Source organism: Hevea brasiliensis, chromosome 14 (assembly GCF_030052815.1).
Source record: "Hevea brasiliensis isolate MT/VB/25A 57/8 chromosome 14, ASM3005281v1, whole genome shotgun sequence".
In the NCBI taxonomy this organism is placed as follows: Eukaryota; Viridiplantae; Streptophyta; class Magnoliopsida; order Malpighiales; family Euphorbiaceae; genus Hevea; species Hevea brasiliensis.
Window position 1 is genome coordinate 34,417,843 of NC_079506.1, and position 17,722 is coordinate 34,435,564.

Here is a 17,722-nt window from a genome sequence, read left to right on the forward strand (position 1 = left end):
TAGGTGATTAGAAGATGGTGGCCAGTGGTCAATTGATCACGTGACTAACATTTGGTTTTAAGTGAACTGGAAATGTTAACTTTGGAGTTAAATGTGACATTTCTTTGAACAAAAAAATTAAGTACTTCTTTGACTTTTGAATAATAATTTAAAGGCATATTGAACAAAAAAAATTTAAAAATTTTAGGCTTTTCATTATTTTAACCAAAACTTTATTTTATGTGTCTTATAGTCAAAATTTAATTAGTTATCACAATTTTAGCTAGAAGGACTAAATTGAGTTTGAGAAAGTAATGTAAATAGTCTCTAAAGTTTTATTTGATTAACAAAATAGTCTATTAATATAAACTTTATATTTAAATAATTTATTTATAATATAAAATATTTTTATATTTATTTTTAATTAAAATTTTATACTAAAAATTTTTCTTTATTTATTAAAATATATTTGAATATGATAAAAAATTTGAAAATTGCTCAGTAATAATAAAGTAATTACAAAATAATCACACTGTAAATTTTTTATTTTTCTAGTTATCAATTACGCAAAGTAATCATATTGTAATAAAAATATAGGTTTTTACATAATAATAAAGTTCATTGATTTAAACTGTAAATTTTTTTGAAATTGTCAATTACGTAAATCTTTTTTTAGTCATCACTTTATTGTAAGGTATATTAATCTATATTATATATAAATGCAAGAGAGAGAACATTAGTTTTGTCAAAAATGACATTTATTTTTAAATTAATTATAATTATATTTTTATTATTTAAATTAATTTTAGAGTTCATATAAATTTAAAATTATTACTCTTACTTATATTTAATTTCAATTAAATATAAAATTTTATAAGAAGTAATTAACTAAAATAAGAAACTAATAAGTAAAAAATAAAAAATGCAATTAATTTATAATCTATCAATTTATATAATATTATTATAATTAAAAAGTTACTATTTATAAAATATTAATTATTTAAATTCAAATAAACAAAAAAATATGTAATTTTAGTCCTAAAATATTAGAAATTACAATGCAACAAAAATTATAATTAAGCTAAGATTCTTAACAAGAAATTACAACTAAATTAAGATTTTATTGAGACAAAAAAATTAAAAGGTTCTAACTATGAGTTGTTTTAAAAAAAGCCATAAATTTAATTAATTAATTAGCAAATAATAAATGAAATTGTGAAAATATAAAAATATTCTTAATTTTTATATTATTTATAATATTGAAATTCTTAATGCTAAAAAAAATAATTAAGAAAACATATTTTAAAAAATTAGAAAAAAATAAATTATGAATAAAATGAACAAAATGAATTATTAAAATAATATAAAAAATATAAGAAAATACATAAACTATGAAAAAATGTTAAATTTATTTATTTATAATTAATTGATATACATTCATTTTTGTTATATATATATATATATATCAATTCAGAAAAATAAATAAAAATATATTCTAATAATAATTTTCAATAAAATATTAATTTTGTAACACCCCTATTTGCATAGCCTGGTATATTTCTGTAACACCCCTCACCCGACTACAGTGTAGCCAAGCAAAGTGTGCTACATTCGGTACCAGAGCACCCTATCTTATCTTACTTTATTCCTTTCATATTTTGATCTCGTTATATTTTAATATTAATTATTTTTCGATAGAGAAACCAGCGGAGTTTCCCCTATTTTATTACCAGTTGACGTATTTTACTATTTACCTGTTTGAAAGTTTCAATAATATTTTACAGATAAAATCTCATCAATTATTTTCATAACCATCTCATAATTTACATCTCATTCATATATCTCAATTTCATATTCATTTCCATGCATTATCTATATATTTCAAATCTGTCTTCGAATCCATACAATCTCATTCATGCTCAAATCACATAAGTAAAATTTTCAAATTTCTTTAATTTACATAATTTCATAATTTACATGATATATAAATTAATTACATATGAAAAAGCTAATTTATTAAATTACATTACATTTCTATTAATTACCTGCTCATAATCTACATTATAATACAATATCTAGCATTTTATACTAAATACAAAATATGATCTATATGGGCCCTATCTACATGCATTGCTGAGGAGGTGACAACCTTGATTACTTCAGGCACTTCTGCAGATCTGGACTCCAAAAATCTTAGTCAAAGTACCTGCGCGAGGAAACAAATCCATCGCGCTAAGCATTGCTGCTTAGTGGTGCAATAATAGAACAAGAAAATAATATACCAATAAAGAAAGAACGAAGCATAATTTGAATATTTAAGAATCAATTTAATTTAATACAATGTGTCTAATATTAATTATCTTTTGTTCTAATTTGTTCCGCTTTGGAAGCGTTTAATTCCTAAATTCACAGTGATAATGTACAATATACAGAATTAATAAAAATACTCAGTTTATATTCATATGGCAATAGAAAGCACATTTAAAATATTTAGTTAAGTTATACCTATTTTTGCAACTCTTTTATCATTTTACTTAATATTTTTTTTTTATGTGGTTTGGATCATTTCATAATTCTAACTAATTCTTTTGAAGTCTTATTAACTCATTTATTTGATTTCTAATATTTTTAATTACTAATAGTCTTAATTTATTTCAATAAATTACACTGCCCAAGTAACCTACTACAGGCTGACTAAACTGGATAATGGGTCGTTGGCACTGGACACTGCGGTGCCTCGGGCCGTCATACCATGGGACGCAGAACGTCAACCACGTATGCAGTCAGTATGGCTAAAAAGCCATGATACACATAATCAGGCATAAAAGTCATGAATGTTGGCATAATGCCATGAATGCGGGCATAAAGCCATGAATGCGGGCATAAAGCCATAAATACAGGCATAAAGCCTTTTGCAGTACTGCTAAAACAATACCCTATTGGCATGCCAAACTATCCAATCTGACACACATGTCTAGGCAATACACGGACACATAATATCATTAAATATTAATATATTGTGTTTTATGACTTCATTATTTCATGATAAATTTCAATTATAATTCATACATTCATTTGATCATTTATATGATCACAATTCACATCAATTATCCTTTTATACCATTGTACTCAAAATACTTCTCCTCTCTACAATAATGAGAACTAATGTCTCATTCATACATTAATATGGTTCATTTATTCATTCATTATGTTATTCATATTAATCACAATTCTAAACAATGGTTCACATGTACCATTGTATTCAAAACATTTTCCCTTTTCTCATTTATACATTCAAGAATCTACTTATGTAATTACAAATTTTATATTTCAAGTTGAGTTACTAATATTTTATGAATTCCATTTGTGATGGGCATATAAGCCCTAACTATCTATTCACATCAATTAGGTGACTTATTTTTCATGTTTCAAGTAATCCATGAATATTTCATGGATTTCAAATTTATAGCCTTAATTTCTTTTTAACAAATTTGACTAGGATGCATAGTCCACATTTGTCATACAATTCTAAGCATTTAAGCTTAGAATTGGTTCTAGGTCTTCATCTTAATTTACTAATCATTTTGATTACTATTCACCTTCCTAGTCAACCAAAATGTTGACTTTTTTATACTTAATGGATATATTAATTCTAATTACACCAAGATCCCATATTTTGAGTTTTATAGTTGCTAGTATTAATTGCCAATTGCAATTTAAAGTCCCCTAGATGCATTTCTAAATTTTAAACTTTGAATTTCAAGTTTGGTGTCACTATTCACCTCATTGGTCAACAAAAATGTTGACTTTTGGATAGAAAATAGGTACATTAGTTTTAACACTCCCAATGCACCACATTTTACATTTAAAACTTGTTGGAATTGATTACCATCACCATTTCTAAGCTTAACACAAGAGAGCAAAATTTTCAGTTTTTGAAGCTTAACTTTACTGTTCCATTAAGCACTGTTGCAGTGGGAATTTGAGAAAATGGTAAACATGAAAGTTGTTCCTTATTTTGTCTAGTTGAATTTCTTTTTTGGAATCACTCCATTTGGAGTTTTGTAGCTCCAGATATGGTCCAAAAACCACAGCTGGCCGGATTTCAAATCTGCAGAATTTACCAAATCTACAGTACCATGAATAGTGACTGTGACTGCCATTTGGGTTAGGTTCTGGTCATAATTTGGGGTAGGTTTCTTCATGAAAGTTGTTTGTCTAGGTCTTAACTTATTGCTGTAAAAATTTCAGGTCAATTGACCATATCTACAGTGAGTTATGGCCAAATGAACAGTTACTGTTCATTTGGTCATTTCTGCAGGTGCTGGTTGCAGGGTATCCGGATTGGAGCCAACTTTTGGTCCACTTGATTTGGTCTTTTGGGCATGGTTTCTTCAGCAAAAATGTGCCATTATAAGCCTAGTTTCATGTCTAATTGGCCAAACACCAATTGAACCTACACAGCCAAAGTTATGGCTGTCTAAGTGGGATGGAATCTCAGCCACCATGCTGCACTCTTTAGGCAGTATACTCATTCACTTTGCTATGCTATATTTCAGTCCCAATTATGGTCAAATTTCCTCAAATGGTCACTAATTGACCACTAGAATGTTCTTTAACAATTTCATAAGCCAAGTCCAATTTTTCACTCCTAAACCCTAGCTCAAATTCAAGGGTTACACCAATTACCTTAGTTAGCATACCAATTCATTATACTTGTGTATATGTACCTTAAACATCATTTCTAGTCCACTCTAAGTCCAAAAAAACACTCATTCCTATTCCTTCAATAGGGCTGCCGAAATTCATGGTAGGCATACACTCAAATTTGGTTCATTTAATCCACAAATTCATATTGATTTCAAGTCTCTAACATAGAAAATAAGGGTTTTAAGTAGATAGGTGCACTAACCTCTTGTAGGGCAGAATTTTCCAAGCTTAAATTTCACTTTCCTTCCTTTTCTAGGCTGCCAAACACTTCCCCAAGATGAGTGGACAAGTTTTAATGAAGGTGACTTAGGGTTTAGTAGTGGAATTTCATGGGAAATGGAAGTAATTAAAGGAAACTTTCATGGAGGGTTATGGAGGGGAGGTTCACGTTTTGAGGAAGAAGAAGAACCAGAAAATTGGTTTCTTAATTTGCCATTTTTCTCTTTTTAAAGAGTCTTTGTTGTGTTGTTGAATGGTGATTAGTGGAGGGCACTTAAATGACATCATGGTGATGTCATAATTAAGCATTTAAGTCATTTTCTTTTTCTTTCTTTTCTATTCATTTTTAATTTAATTTTTAGCAATATTTATTCATATTTTAGATCATAATAATTATTTACTTAACTGGACAAGTCGGCCAAAAATCGTCTCTGAAGGCAAAATGACCAAAATGCCCTCCGTTTGGCTTAACGGGTCAAAATTGTCTGTACCTATTGAAAAATTTTTCTAAATATTTTCTTGGCATTCTAATGCCATAGGAACCTCAATGACCCTTCTCTGGAGTCCCAAAAATTATTTTATGAATTTTTCCCCGGGTCTAGGGCTCCTAGTTGCGAGAACCGCAACTTCCCTCTTGGTTACCCATCGCTAGGGCACCGGCTCGTTTAACTTGGTTGTATTTTATGTTTAAAATTTTTACTAAATTTTTCTTATTAATATTTGAGTTATTTATGGTCCCTCACTTAAGTTTAAATATTTTTCCGGACGTTCTAGCTGTCCGGACCGACACTGGTCACCGGAGCAGTAGAATGTACGGAGTTGCTACCGGGAGGGTGTTACAATTTCACTATTCCGGTGATCGGTATCGGTCCGGATAATTAAGGGGATTAGAACCATATCTAAGACAACTAGATAAGCCCTGAACACAAATAATTAGTAATTGTCAATTAGTTAAGTATAAATAAGAAAAACAGAACACGAGAAATTAAATGAGCCGAGAGTCACAACAATGGGTGACCTTCTCGGGAACAACTATGAGGTTGATTTAAACTCAAATTTTGAACGGTAAAATGTGACGCCCCAGTCCTTAGGACTACTGTCAACACAGTGAAAAAGAGAAAATTATGAAAAAGAATTGTTAAGCCGGTCAAATAATTAGGTTAGGGATCCGGAAAAAATATTGAATTATTTGCAAACCGGGTCGAATCGGCTAGAGCTAACACCTGACCTAACTGTCCAATAAAATCGGAGAAACGAAAATTTCAGAATGTAGAATTAAATTAAAGAAGAATAGAGAAAAGAAAAAAAAAAGAAAAAGTTTATTACATCATTTGATGACATCATCATGATGTCAAAAGTAATTTTGATTTTTCCTACAAATATTGACCAAGTCAATTAAGTAAAAATAGACATAAAAATAGCAAAAATTGAAAGAAAATTCATTTTTTTCCCTTTCTTCTTCTTCTTGCCGTGGATTCTCTTCTCTCTCCATGTATTCCACCATTAAAGCTTGGTTTCAAGCTTGATTTCTATGCACATACCTCTAATTTCTCTCAAATTTCTTCATAAAACCTTGCTAATTCAAGTAGAAAAGAGGATTGGAGGACAAAGAAAAGGAAGGAATTGAAGATTTTGAAAATTTGGAAGTCAAAGTTTGAGGTTAGTAATCTAAACTTGAATATTTTAGTTAAATGTTTTATGTTCTTAGTGCAATTAACTTAGAAATATACTTAAAATTAAAAGAAAACTATCCTTGGGGACCAAATAGAAATTCGGCCAGCAGTAGGTTAGGGCTTGAAATGAGTGAAATTGATGCATTTGAATGGTTGTTTAGGTTGAATTATGTATGTAGACTATGGATAGGTGTTTAGAATGCATTAGATTTGAATTTTATGAAAGTTAGGGTTTTGGACCTAGGGTTTTGAAAGACAAAAATTGGATAATTAGTCAAATGGTGTGTTTGACCTTGTTTAAGCTGAAAAATAATCATATGTGACCAATTTTGGTATGTTGGAAGTGTTAGAATTAGGTTTAAATTCGGATTGCTTAGGGACATTCTATAGGCAGCAGGACCAAGGTTCCTTTCAGGGACCAAAACTGAAAATTTACCAACCCAATTAGTGTGAGGACAATTGGGGATGAAACTAGACACAAAATGACACATTTTTCATTTAGGAATCATGCCCAAAAAGTGACCATAGCATAGTGAAAAAATTGACCAAATCCAGAATTGAGTGTTTTGCCCTGTATAAAAATGACCAAATAAACAGTGTTTGTTCATTTGGCCATAACTTGGGCTAGGCAAGCCTAAATGACCTGACATTTTACCAATAAAAAGCTGAGATATAGTTCTACAACTTTCATGAAGAATACAAACCTAAATTATGCCCTTAACCAAGTCATTTGACCACCCAAAGTTGGTAACCTAAAACTGCCAGAACCCAAAAATTTGCCTAGAAATCTGGGTTAGACCAATCCGGCAGCCATGATTCAAATGGCTATAACTTGAGCTACAAAACTCCAAATGGAGTGATTCAAAAAGGGAAATAAAGTTAAGAGAATAAGGAACAATTTCTATGAAGAAAACTTAGTCAAATTCTAACAGCAACATGACCAATGGAACAATGCAACATAGGACACTAAAACTGAAAATTTGCAATTTTGCCTAAAAGACTTAAATTTTGTGAAAACAACTAAAACCAACAAAATTGGTAACCAAAAGGTGGTATGTGGGTAAAATTGGATTTCTCATACCTATTAAGCATAAGAAAGTTAATATTTTGACTTGAATAGTATCATGAATAGTAACTCCAAAATGAAAATTTCTGAAAACGTTAGTTTAAGCATATTTGGGCTAGAATTAAGTATTTATGAATTAATTATTAGATTTATTGTGAGATAAGATACTAAGACATTATAAATTTTGTGTTTCAGCTGAAAAAGACCCGAAAGGTCTAAGAGACTGAGTCAAGGCCTAGAGACAACTCACATCAGGTTTGTACACAATAAACCTTAATTTATCATTTTCTCATAGAAAATTTGTTTAGTTATGCATTGTGAAATTATTGTGTTAATTATGGGTTTTGAGAACTATTGTGTTGCCACTTTGGGAATGGAAATTTAACTTTGGATATCGATTGTGTTTTGCATAAAATATTTAAATAACTTGATTTAAATTGTTTTTAATTCACACTTGGCATGGCAATATTAATATGTTCCTCATCCACTTGTCTGACCTAACTATCCAATAAAATTGGAGAAACGAAAATTTCAGAATGTAGAATTAAATTAAAGAAGAATGGAGAAAAGAAAAAAAAGAAAAAGTTTATTACATCATTTGATGACATCATCATGATGTCAAAAGTAATTTTGATTTTTCCTACAAATATTGACCAAGTCAATTAAGTGAAAATAGACATAAAAATAGCAAAAATTGAAAGAAAGTTCATTTTTTTTCCCTTTCTTCTTCTTCTTGCTGTGGACTCTCTTCTCTCTCCATGTATTCCACCATTAAAGCTTGGTTTCAAGCTTGATTTCTATGTACATACCTCTAATTTCTCTCAAATTTCTTCATAAAACCTTACTAACTCAAGTAGAAAAGAGGATTGGAGGACAAAGAAAAGGAAGGAATTGAAGATTTGGAAAATTTGGAAGTCAAAGTTTGAGGTTAGTAATCTAAACTTGAATATTTTAGTTAAATGTTTATGTTCTTAGTTCAATTAACTTAGAAATATGCTTAAAATTAAAAGAAAACTATCCTTGGAGACCAAATAGAAATTCAGCCAGTAGTAGGTTAGGGCTTGAAATGAGTGAATTTGATGCATTTGAATGGTTGTTTAGGTTGAATTATGTATGTAGACTATGGATAAGTGTTTAGAATGCATTAGATTTGAATTTTATGAAAGTTAGGGTTTTGGACCTAGGGTTTTGGAAGACAAAAATTGGAGAATTAGTTAAATGGTGTGTTTGACCTTGTTTGAGCTGAAAAATGGTCATATGTGACCAATTGTGGTATGTTGAAAGTGTTAGAATTAGGTTTAAATTCGGATTGCTTAGGGACATTCTGCAGGCAGCAGCACCAAGGTCCCTTTCAGGGACCAAAACTGAAAATTTACCAACTCAATTAGTGTGAGGACAATTGGGGATGAAACTAGACACAAAATGACATATTTTTCATTTAGGAATCATGCCCAAAAAGTGACCATAGCATAGTGAACAAATTGACCAAATCCGGAATTGAGTGTTCTGCCCTGTACAAAAATGAGCAAATAAATATTATTTGTTCATTTGGCCATAACTTGTGCTAGGCAGGTCTAAATGACCTAAAATTTTACCAGTAGAAAGATGAGACATAGTCTTACAACTTTCATGAAGAACATAAACTTAAATTATGCCCTTAACCAAGTCATTTGGCCACCCAAATTTGGTGACCTAAAACAGCCAGAACCTAGAAATTTGCCTAGAAATCAAGGTTAGACCAATCCGACAGCGATGATTCAAATGGCTATAACTTGAGCTACAAAACTCCAAATGGAGTGATTCAAAAAGGGAAATAAAGTTAAGACAATAAGGAACAATTTCTATGAAGAAAACTTAATCAAATTCTAACAGCAACGTGACCAATGGAATAGTGCAACATAAGACACTAAAACTGAAAATTTGCAATTTTGCCTAAAAGACCTAAATTTTGTGAAAACAACCAAAACCAACACAATTGGTAATCAAAATGTGGTATGTGGGTATAATTGGACTTCCCATACCTATTAAGCATAAAAAAGTCAATATTTTAACTTGAATAGTATCATGAATAGTAACTCCAAAATGAAAATTTCCGAGAACGTTAGTTTAAACATATTTGGGCTAGAATTAAGTATTTATGAATTAATTATTGGATTTATTGTGAGATAAGATACTGAGGCACTATAAATTTTGTGTTTCAGCTGAAAAAGAGCCAGAAGGTCTAAGAGACTGAGTTAAGGCCTAGAGGCGACTCACGTCAGGTTTGTGCACAATAAACCTTAATTTATCATTTTATCATAGAAAATTTGTTTAGTTATGCATTGTGAAATTATTGTGTTAATTATGGGTTTTGAGAACTATTGTGTTGCCACTTTGGGAATGGAAATTTGACTTTGGAAATCGATTGTATTTTGCATAAAATATTTGAATAACTTGATTTAAATTGTTTTTAATTCACACTTGGCATGGCAATATTAATATGTTCCTCATCCACTTGTGGGGTGAGTTTGATATTTGATCACTTTCCTCCCTCTTTGGCTTCCCAATAAGGAGGTGAGTTTCGATGAGTACTCATTAGCTAGCTAGCCACCTCCCTCATTGATTTCGATTAGTGGGGTGAGTTTGTCTTGTCATAGTGTACAACACGGCATGTTTGAAAATTTTGTGTCATGGCCTAAGTTGTGTTATTGATTGGCAACACTATGATTATTAAATTGTTTGATCAAATTTGTGTTATATTAAATTGTGAAAATTATGATTTGCTATAATTGTGATTTGAAAAATTGTGAAATGTGATTGTGAGATTTTTGAATTATGAATTGTTCATAAATGTTTTATATTATGCATTTTCTATTTTATTATGCACCACTGAGTATTTTTATACTCAGCGATGGCTTTCTTTGTTGTCGCAAATAGAGAAAATGACATAGCAGCAGAGTGAGCTGCTACAGTAAGAGAGGAGCACAGTTTGGAGATTTTGTACGGGTATTTGTTAATACTTTTGTAATTATTTTGATGTAAATAGTTTAGTATCATATGTATTAAGGTAGATTGAGCAGTTGTACAATCAATGTATAATAATATTATTTTTGAGATTTTGCATCTATAAATTAACTTATGAATGTAAATTAAATATTTAAAATGCAATGTGCATGAGTTTATGAAATGTTTTAAGATATCAATTCTTGATTTGAAATTTGGATTTTGAATTGAAGTGTTGCTATTGCTGTTAATTTGAAGTTTGGTGGTTGCAAGTGGGGTTGAAATTAATTATTTGGAAGTTTTTTTCACAGGTTTTGAAGAATTGTTTTTCCCAAATATAAATGGCACTCTGACGAAATTTTTATAAAATTTGCAGAAAAATAAAATGGGACACAAATCTTAACTAGTTTTCAAACTTTATTTAAATGTTTTTAATTCCTACCAAAATGCTCACCACTTCCAAAATGTAAGAAAATTGTTTTAAAATCCCTTGTAGTATATTTAATGGGTTACCAGTAGGCGAAGTACGGTAATTCATTAGATGTACTACGGGATCATATTACATCTTACGGTAGGGTAGGGTGTGACAAACTTGACATTAACACTAATTAAAATAAAAAAAAATAGCATGTCAACATTACATAAAATGAATACATTTATAATGTAACATCATAAAACCTCATAATATTAATTTGATAAAAATAAAAATTTAATCCTTTTATTATAATAATATAATGAATCACATGCTACAATTTTTAAAATTATCTCTAAAAATTATTTTATATATAGAGAGATAATTAAGAATATATTATTATAAATGTAAACTAATTAAAGCATATCAATCAAATAAGAATTTATAAGTATGAAAAATTTAGATAATTAGTATATTTTTTTATAGTTATCTCTAATTTCTAATTCTACAAATAAATTTTATGTTAACATAGATTATTTTAAGGTAAATATTATGTTTTATTATAAATTTTATTTTTCATATTTTATATTTAATTTTTCACTTATAATCTGTATAACTCATTTTTTATAAGGATTTAAAATTAGAATTAGTATATTTAATAATGTGGTTAACATTTTTAAAGATTCTTTTTAAAGAGGAAAAATTTATACCATAATTAATGGTGCAGTTAAGAAAATTAATCTTACTTATTTTAACGTTCATGAAAAGTTTAAACAATACCTTACTCAAATTACTGTGGTAAAAAATCATATTATACTAATTCCTTAAGAAATATTGAGGTACAATTTTAAAATTTTTGATAATGTAAATGATTATGCCAAATAAAATAAAATTATAATTTTTTCCTTTTAAATTGTAAAATTAGCTAATATTATATCCTATTATCTTGATTTAATAATTTTTTTAATAAATTTCTTTGGTATAATTATTCATGTCAAATAAATATATATGTATTAAAAAGAAATGTGTTTCTAAGACAATATCATGTGGTATTTTCTTTTATTGTATTGCCACGTGATTAACACAAGGCATTCTGTATTGCCATGCGATATCTTCTATTATATGTAAATTATAAATTATTTAATAATTACCCTATTAATACAACAATAAGTAGTCATTATTATAAGATAACTTATAATATATTAACATATATTAATTATATATGTTTATATTTATAGTAATATTATATATAGTTAATTTAAATTATTTCTATTATAAATTCTTTATTAAAGAGTTTGAGAGATAAAAATGACAAAAATAAAATTTGAAATAATTAATAAAAAATTTAAAAATTTACATTATTTTTATGTTTTAAAATTAAAAGAAAAAATATAAATTAAAATTGTTAATAGCTACATGTATTAATACGGGTAATTCTCGTTTGGCACGTGAATTTCTCTTTTATAATATTGTAACATAACATTCTCTATTATATGTAAATTATAAATTATTTAATATTTACTCTATTAATATTATGTTAAGTAACTATTATTATAAAATAACTTACAATATATCAATATATATTAATTATACATATTTATATCTATATTATATATATATATATATAGATTTTAATTATTTTTATTATAAAAATAAAATTTAAAATAATTAATAAAAATTTAAAACATTTTATTATTTTTATATATTAAAATTAAAAAATATATATAAATAAAAATTATTAACAGGAACGTGTATTAGCACGGTACTTCCATACTCAACATATGAAATTAAAGGTGGAGGAAAAAATACATTATAATTATTACAAAAAATAACTATTATTTTAATATTTTTATTTTTATTATTTAAATTCAATTATTACTTATTTTTATTTCATTCATTTGATTTTATTTCTATTTAGATTGAAACAATAACCTTTGATCTTATGATCATATATAGAAAATTAACAGAAAATAATATAGAAATAAATTAAATCACGAGTAATAGTTATAAATGTACGTTAAAAAGGTTAATTTTTCTAAATTAAACTAATGAGTAATGAATATGATTTTAGAAAAATAAATTTTATTTTTATTTACAAAATTATTGACTTTTTAATGATTGATTATATGTCTATATTCGGTTTATAATTTTAATAATTATTTTATTATAATACGGTTACTTTGTGTAATTGATAATTGAAAAAAAATTATAATTATAATTTTTTTCAATAATTATGTAAATTTTTTTTTTCAGTTATAAGATAAATAATTAATATGATTTTAAAAAAATTAATTATTACTTTTATTTATAAAATTAAAAACTTTTTGATGTCTATTGTATAATTTATGCTTGGTCTGTAATTTTAATAATTATTTTATTATAATATAATTTTTTACGTAATTAATAACTTAAAAAAAACTCTTAAAAAAATAATATGTGATTCTTTTATGATTATTTTATTATATATTTTTTAAATTATTTAATATAAAAATAATTGTTTATAAAGTTTTAATTAAATATAAATAGACAATATTTTTTTATAAAAAAACCTAAAAATTTTAATTTTTTTATTTGATAGCCCTACTTTAAAAGTCAAAATATGCATTTTGCCGAAAATTGACATATTTAAGGAAAAAGGGTGAAATTTAACCCCTAATGAACCAACCCTAGGATAAGAGGCTCGCTGTCCAACTGATGATCACATAGGCACGTCTCCATTCTCATCTCCCTTTGTTCAACACCTTAAAAACAAGAAAAAGCTATTGCCTCTTTTAGCCTTCAGCTTCCAATAGCTTCCAATTTGCCCTTCTCTCCCTCTCTTCTTTACCTTAACACTCCTCCTCTTCCTCTAGCTCCCTCCTCTTCCTCTGTTGCGGTGGCGGCTCTTCCAGTTCTTCCTCTTTCTTGATTCTTGGATCGGTTCTTGCCTCATCTCACTCTGTGTAGCTCGATCTGAAATCGAATAGATCTAGGTGTTCTTGGGTTTCTTTAGAAAAGAACAGCCATGATTGCGGCCACGCAGCAGCAGCAAGCAACAGCGACGGTGCCGTCTGCAGAAGAAGAGGCCTTGAAAAGGAATACGGATTGCGTTTACTTTCTTGCTTCTCCTTTAACCTGCAAAAAGGTTTTGTTTTGTTATGCTTTTATCTTTGTTCCTTCTTGTTTTTGATATCATTGCTGTTTGGGGATATTTGTGCTTGTTTCTACGTAGGGTTTCAGATTTACGATTTGGCTTTATTGTATTAGGTTTCCACGATGTTGGATGCATTTAAGGTTTCTATTCGTTCGTAGGAAGATTCCCTTTTGAATTTAATGAGTATACCTGGTTAATCTGATTCTTATGTTGTATTTTTAGGCGTCTGATTTGTATTTCTCTTGATGGTGTGTCAACAGAGATTGTGTATATTGACATATGTAGCATTTCTGTTTAGATAAAAGTTTCTTTCTTTGCGAACCTGATTGTGTAGATATTGATAGAGATCGATTTGCGTTTCTTTTTGTTTAGTTTTGATGATTATGTAGTTACTTGGCATGTTTTACACTGCTTTGTTGCTAACTTCGCTTCTGAGGACATAATATCAAGAATTTAACACCAAATTGTGAGAAAATAATATAACCATTTTCTGGGATAGGAATCATAGGATGGTTTAATGCAGTAGTATTGCTAGTAGTCTTTCACTCCTGTGTTTTTGGCTCTTTCTCAGGAAGCAGCTTGAACTTGTCGTGAATATTTTGCTACATATAAAGTGAACAATGAGCAATTATTCCAAAAATAGGCTTTCATTGACAGAATAGAATTCATGAATTGTTTGCTTCCCAGGGCTTTTTGCCTTGACCATCCACTCCAGTTGATCTTGCTCCTTATTTGTAATTTCTGTCAACAGGGAAGTGAATGTGAGTATCGCCATAGTGAATATGCCCGCGTAAACCCAAGGGATTGTTACTTCTGGTTGAATGGGAATTGCTTGAATCCAAAGTGTGGGTTTCGTCACCCAGTAAGTATCTTATCTTGTTTTTTATTGGCCTTACAATTTCCTTGCTATGTTCTTTTTGTACCTTTTCTAGGTATTAGGAAATTTTTTTTATTATTTTTTATGTGGACCAGTAAATTAGTAATTTCTTCTTCTTGTCATTAAAAATTATATGTTTTATTAGTTAATTATTTGTTCAAGCTTATAGACATTGAATGTTAATATTCTTATTTCAGCCCCTTGATGGCTTGTTTGGAACCCAAGCATCAGCTTCTACTGGATCTTCTTTACCTCCATCACATATGGCAGTGGCACCTGCCATGAACACGCCTCAAAATTCAGCTAAACAAGCAGTCCCATGCATTTTCTTCCAGAAGGGGCTCTGCTTAAAAGGTGATAGATGTGCTTTCTTACATGGACCTGGTAACAAAGTCTCACAGTCAATGGTACCCTCTAGCACTGAACTCTCATCTCAAAAGAAGGCTTCTGGTGGCCCTCAAAAGTTGACTCAAGGCCATAAGATTGCGCAGGCAAATTTCTCTAAAGTAGTTGGAGCATCTGCTGAAGCTAAACCTGCTCCTAAACCGGAAATTGGTCCACCGAGAAATGGGGCAGGAATTGATGGGAATCTTGCACCATCTAAAATCATGGATGCTGAGTTTTCTAAATACAAAGCAACAAATCTTCCTCTTGTTGTCAATGGAAACTCGAGTCGTTTCAATCATTTGCATCAGTCACAAATACAAGATGATCATGTTTTCCAGAATGGTAAGGATGCTGATGAGTTTTTGAGGGAGTCCTCTCCTGGTTTTGATGTTCTTGTAGATAATGAGTTGAGAAATTCTGATTATTACCATGGTGAAGATCAATACGGAAGGACAAGAGGTCATGAAGGAAGGAGCTTGAACCCTGTGGATGAATATGATATGGGTCATTCTGCTGATTACAGTTCAGTTGCTGACATTGACCGAGAAACATATTGTGATATGCAAGGGCAATATGCTTGGGAACAACATAGGGCTTCAACAGAGAGAGTGCTAGATGGGCCAGCTCATTTGGAACAGAGAGCTTACTCAAAAGCAGATAGCCCCAAGCTCATTGATGAGTCAGATCTGCGCTATCGCTTGTCAAAACAGAGAAGTCATGGCTTGAGATCTGTTGTCAGTCACGATTTTGGCCCTGAAAACCATGTGAGTAGTATTCTTCATGGTAGGAGAAAGCTTCCAGAAAGATCTCCCTATGGTAGTGATTTACATGTAGAAAAGGAAATAGGAAGGAGTAGGAATTGGGGCAGATTGTCACCTGGGAGATCAGAGATCCCATCTCATCAAGGGAGGCTTCGTGACAGAATAAAAGCTAGGGTGGAAGAGGACTACAATAGTGAAGGGAGAAATCTTAGAGGTATACGAATGAGAAGGGAAATGACAGATGAGAGGAGTACTGATTTTGCTGGTCCTAAAAGTCTTGCAGAGCTGAAAGGTACAAAAAGTATAGAGGGTAGGATGCAGCAATCCCTTGGAAAGAGAAAACAACTTGAAGATCATCGACCATCTGAAGGTAATCTTTCATTCGAAGGCCCAATGCCTCTTAGTGAGATTCTGAAGAGAAAAAGAGAGGCTGAAGCCACAGCTACTGGCAGCGGAGTATCTTCTGTCAGTAAGAATGCAAATAATCAGAAAGAAAGCGAGGAAAGCTTGCTTGGCAACTCCGACAATGCTGGAGTTGCAGATAGACAAGGCATTCTTTCATCCATAAAGGATGAAGCCAGCAAGCAAGTACTTAAAGATGAAGAATCCAATTCTGCAGCAGCTGGTGTTGTAAGGACTGTTGGAGAGTCTACTGAAGTCGCAGTTGGTCAATATGCTTCTCAACAGCCTAATCCAAGTGAGCCTGAGACTGAAGATGTGATGATTGTGGATGATGGCTTGGAAGATCATGAGTATGAAGCTGATGATCAAAGGGAAGGGGACTATGAATATGAGCAAGTTGATGAAGGAGAGTATTATGAAGAGGGTGAAAATGCAGATGCAGAAGAGCAATACGCAGACGATGAAGATGAAGATGGAGATGACTTTGCTAAGAAAATTGGTGTGATTTACTAGTTAGGGGAATTGAGAAATTGATGCTTTTGGCTATTATTGTGGCGTGTTGACTACATTGGGAACTCATTGTGGTTGGCTGGTTTTGATAAAAGAGTTGTAGTTGCCATGGATTTGCTTTATAGAAGTAGGGATATCATGTTCTTATGTAGTGTTAATTTAAACTTCTTTTTAATTTTTTTTTTTGTTATTGTATTTAAAACTGATTGAATGAAAAATTTTCTTGTGCTTGGGGCGTAGCTTTTGCCTTGAGCCCATCAGTCCTGCTTGCTCAGAAAGGCAGGAATGTAACAGTAGACAATTAATAAGAAAACTGCTGCTTACTCCTCACAATTAATGCTCTCAATGTTTCCTTGTCTTCCATTTAGAAAATTGTTGTCTACATTTGCTGTTAATTTTAATTATTTATTTTAAAAATTTTAATTATTGTTCTCTTTTATAAAATGTTAATTATCGTTCTCTTCTTTGTTCCCACGTAGTCTTGCTTGTATCTCCTTCGCTTTAATGTTCACGGTCTTCAATAAAGATGGAAAATATAGTGATTAAATTGAGAAAGATGGAGCTCTGGGAATGGAATGAAGCTTTGGTGAGAAGAAGTGGATGAAAGACAA

General features: G+C 30.1%; 1 protein-coding gene across 1 annotated transcript; it reads left to right on the forward strand.

The window, feature by feature from the left end:
* The first annotated feature begins 13,706 nt into the window (after window positions 1–13,706).
* LOC110658250 (zinc finger CCCH domain-containing protein 17) lies at window positions 13,707–17,444 on the forward strand. The gene is made up of 3 exons (XM_021815782.2): window positions 13,707–14,165; window positions 14,926–15,036; window positions 15,249–17,444. Exons 1-3 carry the CDS (start codon window positions 14,046–14,048, stop codon window positions 17,112–17,114), a joined length of 2,097 nt encoding a protein of 698 aa, XP_021671474.2. The 5' UTR covers window positions 13,707–14,045; the 3' UTR covers window positions 17,115–17,444.
* Window positions 17,445–17,722: the final 278 nt, after the last annotated feature.

Excerpts from the sequence above, each read along its gene's own strand:
- LOC110658250 (XM_021815782.2), top strand. The coding sequence starts at position 14,046 with ATGATTGCGGCCACGCAGCAGCAGCAAGCAACAGCGACGGTGCCGTCT. Across the intron at positions 14,166-14,925 it reads CTCCTTTAACCTGCAAAAAG|GGAAGTGAATGTGAGTATCG; the intron begins GTTTTGTTTTGT and ends TTCTGTCAACAG. Across the intron at positions 15,037-15,248 it reads AGTGTGGGTTTCGTCACCCA|CCCCTTGATGGCTTGTTTGG; the intron begins GTAAGTATCTTA and ends TTCTTATTTCAG.